The 16833-nt window shown below is 44.6% G+C and overlaps 1 protein-coding gene across 2 annotated transcripts; it reads right to left on the bottom strand.

Annotated features, from left to right (window-relative positions):
* Positions 1-214: 214 nt before the first annotated feature.
* crybb3 (crystallin, beta B3) lies at positions 215-16525 on the bottom strand. Of its 2 annotated transcripts, none has more exons than XM_072488338.1 (6): positions 16371-16525; positions 15614-15696; positions 13145-13263; positions 10281-10413; positions 5040-5182; positions 215-528 (listed from the first exon to the last, which is right to left on the bottom strand). In XM_072488338.1, exons 2-6 carry the CDS (start codon positions 15686-15688, stop codon positions 351-353), a joined length of 648 nt encoding a protein of 215 aa, XP_072344439.1. In that variant the 5' UTR covers positions 15689-15696; positions 16371-16525; the 3' UTR covers positions 215-350. The 2 variants fall into 2 exon arrangements, with proteins under 2 accessions (XP_072344439.1, XP_072344531.1); XM_072488430.1 differs by having other exon boundaries at positions 16321-16518.
* Positions 16526-16833: the final 308 nt, after the last annotated feature.

Here is a 16833-nt window from a genome sequence, read left to right as displayed (position 1 = left end):
CCACCCTTACCTGCTCCGGCCGATATGTGACTCCAGATCCACAGCAATGTGTTGACTTTCAAAAGCCCTCTGAAATGGAGGGCAGTGAGGGACAGGCAATAAATGCCAGCCCAGCCAGCAACGCTCATGTAAAAACGAATTTTGGGAGAAGAAAATGTTGTTTAAGAAGAAAAGAAATGGAAAACCCACGTGAACAAACACATTCATACAGTGGTTCTAGTCAGTCACCATTTTATTTGCAGCAGTATTATTTTCACGGCACAGGGATGAAAGGCTTGTATGTTCTATTTCATTCTTCTCTTTTTTGCATACATTTTACCCCTGACCTCGAGGTCTTCCTCCTGTCTCTTTCAGCTGCTGGCTGGAGTGACCTGAAAGCAGCCTCGCTTGTGCCACTGCATGTCTCTGACACGGCGGATAGACTGGATCAGTGGCTGGTTAGAATCCCATTCATTCCAATGTTTATATTCCGCCTTCTCAAACACATACTGACGTCCTCTATAACCAGGATACTGATATCCCACCCACCTGCAGGAAGCAGAACACATGATACTTATTAAATCTCTTATTAATACCAGGATAACTTTCCCTAGCTTCTAGTCCCCAGGTGCAACTCTTATGGTTATTGAAGCCTCTAGATAAATGAAGTAAACCAATAATAGCTTTACTGATTTTTTGGGGGGATCTCCCCCAACTAATTCAGGTACCATGTAATATTTAAATGCTAATTTCTAGCAAGAATTAATATTCACAGGAGACGCAGGTCGGACAATGTCAGGTTTACAGCCTGTAATTTTCCATTCACTAAAATTAATGAATGAATCATCATGGATATGAGTCTGCGATATCCAACTAGATACTCCCTGCCAATAACCTTCACTGATGGAATCATCCGATTGTCCAATCCATTCATTAATCTTTGAGTTTCGTAAGATATGGATTCCTGAGTAAAAATGTTGAACGATACAAAGTCTTCGTTTGCAAATAATTCATTTAATGCATATCATTTCCTGATCCTCTGCAACATTTATATATCTAACTTTTCCTCTAAAGACCTACTGCTCCCCAGACCTGGAATACCTGACCGTGAAGTGCCGCCCATATTATCTTCCACGTGAGTTCACTTCAGCCATTATCACAGCGATCTACATCCCACCCCAGGCAGTAGTGAGGAAGGCGCTGGACGAACTATACACAGTAATAAACAACTACGAAACAGAACACCCGGAGGGCTTGTTCATCGTGGCCGGAGACTTCAACAAGGCCAAGCTCAAGAGTGGACTGCCAAAATTCCACCAGCACATCTCCTGTCCCACCAGGGGCGACAACACTCTTGACCACTGTTACTCAAAAATCAAGGGCGCCTACCGTTCCATCCCCCGACCACATTTTGGGAAATCAGACCATAAGACGGTGCTCCTTCTCCCGGCATACAAGCAGAAACTCAAGCGGGAGAATCCAGCTAAGAAGGTTGTGCAGTGCTGTTCCGAGGAGACAGAAGAGCTCTTACGTGACTGCTTAGAGACAGTGGACTGGTCCATATTTAAGAACTCTGCGACCAACTTAAATGAGTATGCCACCACCGTCACAGACTTCATCAGCAAATGTGTGGACGACTGCGTGCCAAAGAAAGCAGTACGTGCTTTCCCCAACCGGAAACCATGGCTCAATCGCGAGATTGACTCCCTACTGAAGGACAGATCGGAGGCGTTCAAGGCAGACGACCCTGACCTATACAAGAAATCCAGGTACGACCTCCGCAAAGCCATCCGGAATGCCAAGAGAGAATATCAAACCAAGCTAGAGTCACAGACAGACTCTCGGCGGTTGTGGCAAGGACTAAACAACATAACGGGCTACAAAGCGAAGCCGAACAGTATCTCTGGCAGCAGCGCACCCCTCCCCGATGAACTCAATGCATTCTATGCTCGGTTCAAGCAGGTAACCAACAATCCGCTGGCGAGTGCCCCAGCAGCCCATAATTCACCCATACCCACCATCACAGCTTCCGAAGTCAGATTGGCCTTCCTGAAAGTGAACCCTCGGAAGGCGATGGGCCCAGATGGGATCCCTGGTCGTGCACTCAGAGCCTGCGCGGACCAGCTGGCAGAGGTATTCACGGACATCTTTAACCTGTCCCTACTCCACTCCGAGGTCCCCACCTGCTTCAAGAAGACCACCATCATACCGGTACCAAAGAAGAACCAGGCAACGTGCCTCAATGACTACCGACCAGTGGCCCTGCCTTCAGTCATAATGAAGTGCTTCGAGAGGTTGATCATGAAGCGCATCACCTCCATACTCCCAGAACGCCTTGATCCACTGCAATTCGCATACCGCTGCAACCGGTCCACATCAGAACCATTTCCCTAGCCCTACACTCATCCCTAGAGCATCTCGAAAACAAGGACTCCTACATTAGACTCCTATTTATTGACTACAGCTCCGCCTTCAACACCATAATCCCAGCCAAGCTCATATCAAAGCTCCAAAACCTAGGACTTGGCTCCCCACTCTGCAACTGGATCCTCGATTTTCTGACCAACAGACCACAATCAGTAAGAATGAACAACAACACCTCTTCCACAATAGTCCTCAACACCGGGGCCCTGCAAGGCTGCGTACTTAGCCCCCTACTCTGCTCCCTGTACACACACGACTGCGTGGCAAAACTTGGTTCCAACTCCATCTACAAGTTTGCTGACGATACGACCATAGTGGGCCGGATCTCGAATAACGATGAGTCCGAATACAGGCGGGAGATAGAAAACCTAGTGGAGTGGTGCAGTGACAACAGTCTCTCCCTCAATGCCAGCAAAACTAAAGAGCTGGTCATTGACTTCAGGAAGCAAAGTACTGTACACACCCCTGTCAGCATCAACGGGGCCGAGGTGGAGATGGTTAGCAGTTTCAAATTCCTAGGGGTGCACATCTCCAAAAATCTGTCCTGGTCCACCCACGTCGACGCTACCACCAAGAAAGCACAACAGCGCCTATACTTCCTCTGGAAACTAAGGAAATTTGGTATGTCCACATTGACTCTTACCAACTTTTACAGATGCACCATAGAAAGCATCCTATCGGGCTGCATCACAGTCTGGTATGGCAACTGCTCGGCCCAGGACCGCAAGAAACTTCAGAGAGTCGTGAACACCGCCCAGTCCATCACACGAACCTGCCTCCCATCCATTGACTCTATCTACACCTCCCGCTGCCTGGGGAAAGCGGGCAGTATAATCAAAGATCCCTCCCACCCAGCTTACTCACTCTTCCAACTTCTTCCATTGGGCAGGAGATACAGAAGTCTGAGAACACGCACGAACAGACTCAAAAACAGCTTCTTCCCCACTGTCACCAGACTCCTAAATGACCCTCTTATGGACTGACTTCATTAACACTACACCCTGTATGCTTCACCCGATGCCAGTGCTTTTGTAGTTACATTGTATATGTTGTGTTGCTCTATTATGTATTTTCTTTTATTCCCTTTTCTTTTCATGTACTTAATGATCTGTTGAGCTGCTCGCAGAAAAATACTTTTCACTGTACCTCGGTACACGCGACAATAAACAAATCCAATCCAATCCAATCCATAAAGAGCAGTCAGGCATGGTTAAAAAATTGACCTGATCTTTGTTGCAACCAGCTATAATCTGTCTTTCTGGTGCTTTTTCACTCCTAAGACTCCTTTTACTTACCCACAGCTGACTTTATGAAGGAGGCTTTGGGGTTGGAAGTTGAGCACATACTTACTCAATCCCGCATTCGGAAAGCACAAATCATTTACAGGTCTGATCTCACTGACATTTCTGTTGCTAGGCTGCAGCTGCCAAAACACGCTTGAAACTATTCAGGGGCAAAGGAGGCCGGCAAACATAGCCAGTTGACAAGTAAGGCCTGTTGGGAATGGCATTGAAAGTATTTCTGACGATTTCATCACATAACCTCAAGCCTTCCATTAATTCACTCTCACCAGTAGTCACCCAACATGTCTCTCTTCACTGATCCTGAGATCCTATGTCAATTGGAAAATTAAAAGACTCCTCATCATCCACCTGGTTTATTCTTCACTGTTGGTCAAACACCATTATTTCTAATCTCCAATATTTTCAGAATTAATAAAATGAAACGTTCAAAGAAAATGAAAAAAACAGTTTTTGTAATGCCCCCATGATGTCTCTGCATAGTTACTCACAGGAGTCTCCTGCAAATTAATCTGTAGTCTTTGGAGACTAAGCCTGGGCAGTTGACTACTTTAGTTCAGAAGGGGTGGGTGGGAATGGGGCGAAAACGGGTCAGCAATGGGCTGGGAGAGTTTTGAGGGACCAGGAGGATTACTCCTGTTCCTCCTAAAGTCTTAACATTTGTATCTGGGTTTCAATGGTCTGAAGAAAGTGGGCCAGGTTACCTGGCATTTGTTACACAATTCTCAGGTTGTAATTAGGGTCTTACAATAAGCACATCACCTCAATTTGCATTTTTACGTTGCCTCCCGAATGTTTATCCCCCCCCCTAATACTGTAGACAATTGGAGTGGGGAAATATGTCCCCAGCAGATTTTTCACCAGACCACCTATCCTGAATTCCCAAACAAAATATTCAGTGATCTACAAAGTCAATTCTCTTTACAAAAGCATTACATAATGACCACTCCAAGAAATTATTTTATTTTGTGATCTGACACAACATTGACAGTAATCCTGGTAGCAACACTTTTGGATGCTTTACCACAAGCTCACCATATTGTTGTGCTGCTTCTTTAGTTGTTCAATTTGGTCCAGGATATAATTTGTTCCCATGTGTAAGACCTCCTCCTGCCCTTATTTCCCTGTATTTACTCTTGATAGTTCTATAGTATGGGCATAGCAGAGCATGCTACAGTGACAGGTATAAGGTACATCAGGAAGAAAGGTGGGTTATGCATTCATTTTTCCAGACATTCAGCAAGAGATCTTCAAACAACCCAATTGTCACTGCAACAAGAGGGTGAGAAGTTCCAGGGGAACTTCATTGATCTAAATAGTGTAAGGTTGCCTTACGTTCCATTGATGGCTTTGATGCTGGCTACCCTATTCTGGAATCCATAAGCCCAAAGGCTGGGAACATCATCTTCTACAATCTCCATCTTCCTGCCATTATACACAGCATTTTCAAAGAGATGGATCTTGTGCTCACCGCCATCCTAAACGAAAGCAAAACAAAGTGTAGGGTGGAACATTGAGTATGATTTTCAGATGCCAGAAGGCAAATATGTCAGTAGTGACCCGGAGAACCTAGAAATGAGAGTTGTCTCAAAATACATCAGAAGCTTGACAGAAAGTCCTGAGATTTAAATCCCGTTTAATTAACATTTATGCAACAATAATAACAAAAATCTGCATTTATACAGCACCTTTAACCTAAAGTGCATCAAGGTATTTCACAAACAGAAACAAACGGTGACAACAAGCTCGGCTAAAGAATGAGAAATTAGGAAAAATGACTAAAACGAACAAGTGAAAAGACAGGAGGATTGAGGGAGCGAAATGGCTGAAGAGCCTGTTGCCAATTGAGGAAGGGCGGAAAGAGAGCAGGATACCCAAAAGACCAGTTTCAGAGGACTAAAGGATGAAGAGGTAAATGTAAGGATGGAGGCTACTGCATAAATAAGCCAGTGAAAAGCTAGAAAGAGATTTCCCGATGTGATTTACTGATGTAATTTAAATTGTTTATGTGGGCAGAAGGCAAACCCTTGTACATCAATGAGAATAAAGGGTAACCAGTACAATTTTGTTCTGTATTACTGTCTGCGCTAATCTTCTCATGTTTCTCTTTAGTTCCTTTATTCCTCCCTTTCAACTACTCTAATAGATTTTCTATATTCCTCACAATTTTATTTCGAATTGTTTGCCCTAAATTTATCCTGTGCCTCTCTGTAAGTTTCAGTTTCATTTTGACTCTCCATTTTCCCCAGGAACGCTGCTCTTTGATGGGCCACTTCTTGCTTTTTAAAAGTTCAGCATACTTATTTTATACTCTATACACCTTCTATTTGAAGAATCCCCCCTTGCTTATTGGACAATCAATTGACAACCTTTCTGTCCAGATAACTTAGGCCAGACCCCTTCTTGTCTTGCCTCTGCCCTGTATACTCTGAGTGGCTCTTTATTCCACGGTGTGTGCCTTTCAAAGTCTTGCTCACTGTTTGTCTGTTTTTTTCCCCTCATTCAGTTTTTGGCCTTCTCTGTTCATTCTCTTTTTCCCATGACTTTCTATAAGTCTCTCCACCTCTGAGGTTTTATCTTGTGAGGTTTTTGTATTTGACTTTTATTCAATGCTTCTCTCTTCCACTCTGTGAGACTCTTTGTTGCTTGTGCATCTCTCTCTCGCTCTCTGTATATTTTTCCCCTTTCTGGTGTGTCCCTATTCCTTACTCTGCATGTATGTCCCTCAGAATTCTCTTGCTGTTTATGTGGTGCTGGGTTTGGCAGCACCAAGGAGATTTGTCCAAAAGGAGTTCAGTGTTGCAAAGTCTCAGAAGCAAACTGCAGAAATGTATTGCACAATAGAATCACAGTATGGCAAATCAAGAAAGAAAAACAGAAGTTGCCATAAACTGTTTCAGCTGTAGGAATATAAACAGCACAGACAAGTCAATCATTTTAAGCTGTTAAGTAGTGCATGAAGAGGGGATCAGCAAAGAAACAAGAGCAATTCACATGCAACCTATTAAAATGTATTTAGATAATTTTAAAACTGTAACAGAGCCTGAATGATCCAAAGCGCCAATTCTGGAGTATGGTGCACCCTGCACACAGGTCTGTCTACTTGTGCACTTATCAATTGAACAAGGGGTACTCCATGTGCAGGGTGTCAAGGACTTCTATCACTCCTAAGTATGTACCTCTCTCTCTCCCCCTTGTGTATGTGTCATTTCTCTCTATTGTTGTGCATGGTGTGCAGACTTTTATTTTATTAGTCTGTCTCTCACAGTTTGGTCTTCTACTGATTCTGTCTTACTCACTATTTGCTCTCTCTCCCTACCTATCTCTCTCACTGTTTTCTCTCTCTTTACAGTGTCTATCCCTCTCACGCTGTTTGCTTTTACTGTTCATGTTTTTCTCTCTCACACAGTGTCTATTTATCTACACTGTTTGCTCTCTCTCTGTCCCTCAGTTTTACTGTGTCTCTCTCACACAGTGTCTATTTATCTCACACTGTTTGCTCTCTCTCTGTCCCTCTCTCAGTTTTACTCTCTCACACCAGGTTGGCTTCTCTCTCACTGGCCAGGATCATATCTGAGAGGAGGGGAGGGTATGCAGTTCCATTCAGGGGGTGTAGGTGGTTCAGTTAGTGGTGCTTCTGGTTTGAGGCCAGCAAAGGTCAGAAAACTGGAAGGACAAGTTGATGTCTTTTATTGCTATTCTGCAGGTTTCATGCCCACAGCCAAACTGAATGACAAGGTTACAGGCCTGTTGGATAGGAACTCCTGTGTGATATGGCTGTAGCGAAGCTGACTTGAGAGTAGGATCTAGTGTGTGTGTTGGGGGGAACATGAGAGAAATAGCAGGTGGTCCAATTGTGGAGTTAGAGGGTGGTGGATCACAGATGGTCAGGGGGAGTGGGTACTGATTGAAGGGGTGTGGGCATATTAAGGGGTAGGAGAGTTTACTAGGAACTTATTGGGCCTAGAAGAAAAACTTCTGCTCCTCCTGGTCCACAAGCAGTGCTGTAAAGGCACTTACCTCACAGATGCCTTCCCACCTCCTTTCACCTAACCTGGTTTCTTGAGGTCTGGGAAACCCAGCTGACGCAAGGTAAAAGTAGAATAACCGTTAAAATGACTAGCTTTTGGAGCACTGCTCCTTCCTCAGGTGAATGAAGAGGTATGTTCCAGAAACATATATCTGGAACATACCTCTTCATTCACCTGAGGAAGGAGCAGTGCTCCGAAAGCTAGTGATTCGAAACAAACCTGTTGTACTTTAACCTGGTGTTGTAAGACTTCTTACTGTGCGCACCCCAGTCCACCGGCATCTCCACATCATGTTAAAATGACATCACTATAATATTCAAATGATCAATCTACCTCCTGCAAGGAGCTCTGAAACCTGAAGTGGGTGGATTCAAGGCGAGTTGATTTCTGTTGTGGTTTCTTTGAATTTTAACCTCCGATAAAGCCTAATCCATCCATTTTTGGGAGTTAATATTCAGTCGTCGGTATCTGTTTTTATCTCACTTTTTACATTTTCCCACAGGATCTGTCTCTCGCCCTCACAGTTTGCTCCACCTCTGCGTTTTGTCCCTCTCATGGATGGTGGGGCTGATGTTTGAAGAGAGATTGAATCGGTTAGGATTGTATTCACTGGAGTTCAGAAAAATTAAGAGTGATCTCATAGAAACCTGTAAAATTATTTTCCTTTTGTACAAATTTAGAGTACCCAATTCTTTTTTATTCCAATTAAGGGGCAATTTAGCGTGGCCAATTCACCCAGCCTGCATATGTTTAGGTTGTGGGAGGTGAGACCCACGCAAACACGGGGAGAATGTGCAAACTCCACACAGGAAAACCTATAAAACTTTAACAGGACTCAACAGGGTAGATACAGGAAGGCTCTTCCTGATGTGGAGTGCGTCCAGAACCAGGGGTCACAGTCTGAGGATACGAGGTAGACCATTTAGGACAGAGGTGAGGAGACGTTTCTTCACCCAGAGAGTGAGTGACCTGTGGAATTCGTTACCATAGGAAGTAGTTGAGGCCAAAACATGTTTTCAAGGAGCAGTTAGATATAGCACTTAGGGCAAAGGGGATCAAAAGATATGGGGCGAAAGCAGGATTAGGCTATTGAGCCATAATCATAATGAATGGTGGAGCAGGCTCGAAGGGCTGAATGGCCTCGTCCTGCTCCCATTTTCTATGTTTCTATGCTGCTGTCTTTCTCATTGTGTATGTCTCACGCGGCCCCTCTTTCACTGTTTCCTCTATATTAGAGTGTCTGTCTTTCTTTAACTGTTTGCTCTCTCTCTCTGTCCCTCTCACACTATGGGCTAGATTTTACAGGCCACCACAGGTGGGAAAGGAGGCTTGTGAATCAGAGAAAGAGGGCGACATGTCACCAGGGCTGTGCCCGCTAGCTGCCTGGCATCCCCTGCTGCAATTTTACAAGAAGCAGTTGATGCTTTGGGAGGGCTGTCTGTCCAGGGGCCAATTGAGGCCCTTAAAAGAGCAGTTAATGTCCACTTAAGGGCCTTATGCTGTTGCAGTGGGAGAGCTGATGCCCAAATCCGAACCCCTCAGTTTCCCCCCCCCTTGCCCTGATCAACATGTCCCCGCCTCACCGGAGCCTGACCCCAGCGAAATCACAGACTTATTGTAGGTCCAGGTCCATTACTGAACAAGGTCTCAATTACCTTGGTGCAGTAGCAGCAGTGGCCCGCAATCATAGAACATACAGTGCAGAAGGAGGCCATTCGGCCCATCGAGTCTGCACTAACCCACTTAAGTCCTCACTTCCACCCTAGCCCCGTAACCCAATAACCCATCCTAACCTTTTTGGACACGAAGGGCAATTTAGCATGGCCAATCCACCTAACCTGCACGTCTTTGGACTGTGGGAGGAAACCGGAGCACCCGGAGGAAACCCACACAGACACAGGGAGAACGTGCAGACTCCGCACAGTGACCCAGCGGAAAATCAAACCTGGGACCCTGGCGCTGTGAAGCCACAGTGCTAGCCACTTGTGCTACCATGCTGCCCTCCGGCATTGCCAATATGACAGATCTGCCAGTCTCTGATTGGCAAGTAGGTCTATGAGATGGAACCTCCTTGTGGTGCAGGTCAGAGCCTGCCCTCAGTGATAAATCCCTCACATTGCTCCCACATGGTGTGCCCTCTATCATGTTGTCCACGTCTTCCTGTTTGTGCTCTTCTCATTGTTTCTATTCATACTTAATGCTCTTTCAATGTGCGTGCCTCTTTCTTGTTTTTATATAAATTATTTTTTTCCAATTAAGGGGCAATTTAGTGTGGCCAATCCACCGACCCTGCACATCTTTGGGGTGTGGGGTTGCGACCCACGCAGACACAGGGAAAATGTTCAAACTCCAGACGGACAGTGACCCGGGGCCAGGGTCGAATCCGGGGCCAAGATTGAACCGGAACCTCGTCGCCATGAGGCAGCAGTGCTAACCACTGCATCAACGTGCTGCCCTTTGTGTCTCTTTCTTTGACTGAATGCATGGACCGTTTTCTCAGTCTATTGATTGTGGTGGGGAAAAAATGGAACAAAATGGTACTTACGATGTGGATGGGTCGAAGTGACAGTAGTCTCTCGCTAATGTGACTGTTGGACCATGTGTCCCAGCGTGGGTATTCTCCCTTTTCCAAAACAAACTGTTCGCCAGTGAACTTTTGTCGCTCAAATCCCACCCATCTGGGAGAAAAAAAAACAGGAACTGCTAAGCACTACATGGATCCAACTGAGAGACTCCATCATTTGTTAACCGCCTGGGGTTGCGACTTGGCAGAGGAGATCTTTCAGATAGACTGGGCCTAATGCTGTTTCTGCACCTATCAGCAGAAGTGACATGACATTTTCAACAAATTGGTGCTAATTGTGCATTTCAGTTCAGCAGTCTGGGGCAATCATCAACTTTTAAAAAAAACTTTGCTCCTGTTTTCAAGGGGAGATGATGACAAAGTGGTAAAATCACTGGCCGAGTAATCCAGTGGGCCAGGTTCATAGTCTGGGGATATGGGTTCAAATCCCACCATGGATTTAAATTCAATTTATTAATAAGTTCACTTACTTAATAAAAGTTTGGAATTGCAAACTAACCTCATGATACTGCCATTGGTTGTCGTAAAACCCATCTGGTTCAGTAGTACCCTCTAGAGCAGGCCATCTTTACCTGCTCTGGCCTACATGTGACTCCAGAAGGTTGACTCTTAACGGCCCTCTGCAATGACCTAACAAGCCACTTAGTTTAAGGGCAATAAGGGTCAGGCAATAAATGCTGGCCTTGTCAGTGGCACTCACATCCCATGAAAGAATAAACCAACTTGTGCTGTCTTTAGCTGGGGCACCATTCACTGAGTGGCAGCTTTCGTTTGACACCTCAGCAGTTCACTTCACTAAGTAGTGGAGAGGAAGTATTATAGCCAAGATAAATCTGGTCTTCTCCAGACATCCAAAATAAATGCAGCATACAACTGGAATCAACAGAATATCAATCAGGGCCAGGAATTATGGTTAATTAGCTTTGAGCTGATCCATTGATTATGAGATTTCTTATCTTTGTCTCTCACACTCTGCTTCCACTGTTTGGCATGCAAGTTGTCCTTTTTGTAGCTTCACTGGATTGGTACTTTATTTTTAGGTATGCCTATTGCTGCTCCTGGCATATCCGCCTGCACTCTTAATTGAATCAGGGTTGATTCCTTGGCTTGATGGGAATGGTAAATTGAGGTTATGTCAGGCCGTGAGATGATCCCTCAGGGATCAGTGTTGGGCCCACAATTGTTCACAATTTACATAGATGATTTGGAGTTGGGGACCAAGGACAATGTGTCCAAGTTTGCAGATGACACGAAGATGAATGGTAAAGCAAAAAGTGCAGAGGATACCTGAAGTCTGCAGAGGGATTTGGATTGGTTAAGTGAATGGGCTAAGGTCTGGAAGATGGAATACAATGTTGACAAATGTGAGGTTATCCATTTTGGTAGGAATAACAGCAAAAAGGATTATTATTTAAATGATAAAATATTAAAACATGCTGCTGTGCATAGCGACCTGGGTGTGCTAGTGCATGAGTCGCAAAAAGGTGGTTTATAGGTGCAAGAGGTGATTAAGAAGGCAAATGGAATGTTGTCCTTCATTGCTAGAGGGATGGAGTTTAAGACTAAGGAGGTTATGCTGCAATTGTATAAGGTGTTAGTGAGGCCACACCTGGAGTATTGTGTTCAGTTTTGGTCTCCTTACCTGAGAAAGGACATACTGGTGCTGGAGGGTGTGCAGAGGAGATTCACTAGGTTAATCCCAGAGCTGAAGGGGTTGGATTACGAGGAGAGGTTGAGTAGACTGGGACTGTACTCATTGGAATTTAGAAGGATGAGGGGGGATCTTATAGAAACATATAAAATTATGAAGGGAATAGATAGGATAGATGCGGGCAGGTTGTTTCCACTGGCGGGTGAAAGCAGAACTAGGGGGCATAGTCTCAAAATAAGGGGAAGTAGATTTAGGACTGAGTTTAGGAGGAGCTTCTTCACCCAAAGGTTGTGAATCTATGGAATTCCTTGCCCAGTGAAGCAGTTGAGGCTCCTTCATTAAATGTTTTAAAGCTAAAGATAGATAGTTTTTTGAAGAATAAAAGGATTAAGGGTTATGGTGTTATGGCCGGAAAGTGGAGCTGAGTCCACAAAAGATCAGCCATGATCTCATTGACTGGCGGAGCAGGCTCGAGGGGACAGATGGCCTACTCCTGCTCTTAATTCTTATGATATATTGTTGGTGTGTACAATTCTGCTACTGCCAATGGCCCTCATGGGGCTGGTTTAACACAGTGGGCTAAACAGCTGGCTTGTAATGCAGAATAAGGCCAGCAGAAGGGGTTCAATTCCCGTACCGGCCTCCCCGAACAGGCGGCGGAATGTGGTGACTAGGGGCTTTTCACAGTAACTTCATTGAAGCCTACTTGTGACAATAAGCTATTATTATTATAACAATTAACTTGAGGTTTGTTTTGGAAACTGCAGAAAGGATAGACATCTCAAGAATTTGGCTAGGACCATGAAAAGCCTTGAGGAAATTGTGCCGAGGTCAGGCAGTTCCTCACAGCTTTTAAAGCCCTCTTCACTGCTCATGTTGGCTCAGGATAGCTCAATTGTGATTAGAAAAAAAAAATTTGAACCCGCGCTGCTGGCATTGTTATGTATTACAAGCCAGCGATTTAGCCCACTGTGCTAAACCAGCCCCCTGGTTATTGTTACTTAAGCAATAACAGCTGCAACATAACAGATTATTGCCCGGTGCCGTTAAAATGGACAGGGTCGAGAAAAAATCAAATGCAGAAATCAGGAAATGAAGATCATCTGACAGAAATCTTTCAACAATAATCATTAGGCTGTCTGTTCTTTTCACATAAGTAAATGTATATACTTACGGACCACTGTCCACATGGATTGATCCCACTTTTTCAAAACCTTTTTCTGCCAGGTTCATACATTCTCCCGTAAACTCAGACTTGCGCCCCTGGAAATTCTCAAGCTCATAAACTGTGAGCTTAAAAAAATAATAAAATAAAATAGGTCAATGATAGATAAAAAGTAGGATTGAACTATTACGAAGCTTTTAGGATTAGATGGGAAAACATCATGAGCCATCGTTTGCTGTTGCAGGTTATTTAACAACTCCTGCCATTCGGTGAACTTGCCTGGGCACATTTAAAACATAGAACATGCAGTGCAGGCCATTCGGCCCATTGAGTCTGCACCGACCCACTTAAACCCTCACTTCCACCCTACCCCCCCGAACCCAATAACCCCTCCTCAACCTTTTTGGACACTAAGGGCAATTTTGCGTCACCAATTCACCTAACCTGCACGTCTTTGGACCGTGGGAGGAAACCGGGGCACCTGGAGGAAACCCACGCAGACACGGGGAGAATGTGCAGACTCCGCACAGACAGTGACCCAGCAGGGAATCGAACCTGGGGACCCTGGCACTGTGAAGCCACAGTGCTAACCAATATGATAAATTTGTGTGGCAAATTGCAGAAAGTGAGAATTGATAAAGTTACAATGAGGGAAAGTGGTCACCTGGGACCAAAATGAATACGGCAAGCAACTGCGATCTCCTCAACAAATTAAATTGAAGGATTATGAAACTAACAGGGCATGGAGAGGGAAGGAAGGGTGAATTTCATGTCAAATCAGGTACACAAAGTGTTTGAATACCCATCAAGACTTGAAGAATGCCAGTGTTGCAGAATAGAGCAAATCCATTTTGGGCAACTGATAACTCTATCACATTAGATGCTACACAACTAGATGTAGGCTTCTGCTGACCCAGAAATATTCCATTAAAAAAAAATTCTATTCCGCAGTAATATTCCTAAAGAACTGTCAGGGCAGCCCCCCTTCACTGGTTTCCTGTTAACTATTATTTATTTGCCCATCAACTATGCTTCCAGCCCCTCTGTGAAACCTACAATTTAGCAACTGTCAGTGCAACGTTCAGGGTACTTTCCTGCTATGGACTCACATCTAACGTGGAGAGCCCAAAACTTATTTAACATATACAATCCTTGTAACCGACAGAAAGGGTTCAGTTTTACCAATTAATTTGTACTGGATTCAAACCCAGTGCCCAGCAGTTTCCCAGTGCAATTGTTTCGAGAATTGTCAGCTGCCGATGCACAGAAAAAAAAATACAGTGGATTCTGGGACTCTGACAACAGAACAGAAATAGCTGGACATGCTCAGCTGGTCTGGCAGCATCTGTGGAGAGAAATAGAGTTAACTTTGCGGATCTGCGACCTTCATCAGAACCGGGAAAAGTTAGAAATGCAACAGGTTTTGAGCACGTGGAATTGGGGAATGTGGGAAGAATATCAAAAAGGAAGGTTAATGATGGATGGAGCACAAGAGAGATTAAATGATGAAAGGTTCCATGTTATAGAATCAAGAAAAGAAACAAAAGATGTGTCTAGAGTGTGTGTGTGAATGCAGGATGCTGAATAACAGCCAGCTGAAAGCAAAGTGTACAAATTAAGAAAAAAAAGAGAGTAAACCAAACAAAAAAATTAAACAAACTGGAGGCAGAGGTTATGAACGAAAATTGTTGAATTCAATGCTGTGCACAGAAGGCTGTTAAGTGCCCGGTTGAAAGATGAGAAACTGTCCCTCAAGGCTGAGTTGAGCATCATTGGGACACTGCAGCAGGCTGAGGACAAGTGGGAGCAAGGTGGAGAATTAACATGTCAGATGACCAGAAACTTGTGAATTGGATGGAAGGTCATTCCGCAAAGTGGTCATCCAGTCTTGAGCTTGATCTCCCCATGGGAGACCAGAATATGATTAATGAATACTACGTGCGAACTGAGAAAAGTACAAGTAAATCACTATTTAACCTGGAAGGAGTATTTGGAGCCTCAGTGAGAAGAGGTAAGAGGATGGGTATTGCACCTTCAATGCTTGCATGGAAAGGTGTTATGTTGGAACTAACTGGAGAGTGAAGCAAGGGAGTACCTTGGGAGAGAAAGGTTAACAGCTCTAAAACCTGCTGCAGGGTAATCAACACTTGGCGCTAATTTAGCGTTTAATTGCACTGTATGCCATTGCCAGTAGTTGTTAGGATAACAATGACTGAATATTATGATGTAAAACACAAAACTCTTTTTAAAGGGAATAAAAGTAACCCAATCTGAGAAGGTACCGGATGATCACAGCTAAGCAGCCAACAAACTCATTAAAACACTAGAACAATTTGACAAATTGACCACGGTGGGCGAGATTCTCTGGCCTCCCTGTGGCGTGTTTCTCGGCGGAGGTTGGCGGGAGCGGGAACTTCTGGTCCAGCCGCTGTCAATTTCTAATTGAATCCACCGCACGCCACCAGCTCCATTTGGTACCTTGTAGTTGGCTCCTGGGGCACTCTGGCCTTTCCCAGCTCCCAGCTGCTCCGGAACGCTCTGCTGCTCTGCCATGGGCTCACCTTCACACACAATAAAAACTGTTACATTGGACAATGGCTCAACTCTGGCACTGCTCTTTGCCCCAACACCGAGCAACATCACCCAGCATTGCCAATCCCTGCCACACCCCACCCCCTGGCTCAGAATTACTCCCACACTGGTACCAGAAACGGCGGCCTCTCCAACCCAACACAACCCACAGCCTAAATGGCCTCAAAAATCCAAATGGAAAAGGAGCAAGTTACTGTCAAAACACACCAGCCACTGGCAGAAGTTCGTTTGCAACGTGCGGAGGAAAAATAACCATTCGACATGTGAATAAATCTGGACTCTATAGAGATCAGACAATAAGGATATCAGAGGAAGAGTGCGTCTGATTGGACTGAATTCTAGATTATTCAACACTTTTATCGGAATAACAATGTGGAATAAACTATCAATAATGAATGTTACAAAATACCGGTTCATAAGGAGTAGTCTTTAAACACTTAATTATTGAAAACAAGTAAGCAACCTACTTAAATACAGAATTGTAAAATAACTGAACATAAAAATATAATTCTGATTAATTTGAAATAACGTGTCAGTGTTGAAATGGTTAAATTTCTATTATTAAAATAAAACAAGCAAACAGCATCATTAACTGTTAGAAACGTGTAACTGGAGGGAATGTTGCAGGACAGCGGCCGGATACCGTGCGGGCTGGACTTGGCTCGGCGTCTCTCCCCTGCTCCAACCTGGACGCGGCTTCCTTCTCCACACCTGCTCTGCCCTATTTATGGCCTCAGCTCTGAATTTGCTGTTGTCTCCCAACAGCCGACGCAGCAGAATCAAGCGAACATCATCTGATCTGATCGCCACAGACCACCCAAAAATGAATCTTCCCCACCCCGCCCGCTGATTTTTTTTGGGGTGGGGAGGGGGGGGGGGGGGGAGATTAGAATCTGGACCCTGATCAGCAATTTTTGAATAAACGAGAACTAGCAGCACCAACAGTGCCAAAAAACCAACAGTGGCCCAAACTGCTGCCATCGACACTTTCATTTGGATCCAACTGCCATCGCAATCACTTCGTTAATGATTTGTGACAGCCTTAATGAAGAGATAAACAGCTTTATTATTGAAAAATATTAGGGGGAATCAAACTGGGCAGTAGT

Source organism: Scyliorhinus torazame, chromosome 1 (genome assembly GCF_047496885.1).
Source record: "Scyliorhinus torazame isolate Kashiwa2021f chromosome 1, sScyTor2.1, whole genome shotgun sequence".
Lineage (NCBI taxonomy): Eukaryota > Metazoa > Chordata > Chondrichthyes > Carcharhiniformes > Scyliorhinidae > Scyliorhinus > Scyliorhinus torazame.
The sequence above is the reverse complement of the archived record's forward strand: the minus strand, read 5'-3'. Positions and strand labels throughout refer to the sequence as shown.

What these genes read in the sequence shown, in the direction of transcription:
- crybb3 (XM_072488338.1), bottom strand. Translation starts at nt 15,688, where the DNA reads ATGGCAGAGCAGCAGAGCGTTCCGGAGCAGCTGGGAGCTGGGAAAGGC. An exon ending in ATCCATGTGGACAGTGGTCC is followed by an intron (nt 10,414 to 13,144) that starts GTAAGTATATAC and finishes TTTTTCTCCCAG; the next exon opens with ATGGGTGGGATTTGAGCGAC. An exon ending in CACTTCGACCCATCCACATC is followed by an intron (nt 5,183 to 10,280) that starts GTAAGTACCATT and finishes GCTTTCGTTTAG; the next exon opens with GATGGCGGTGAGCACAAGAT.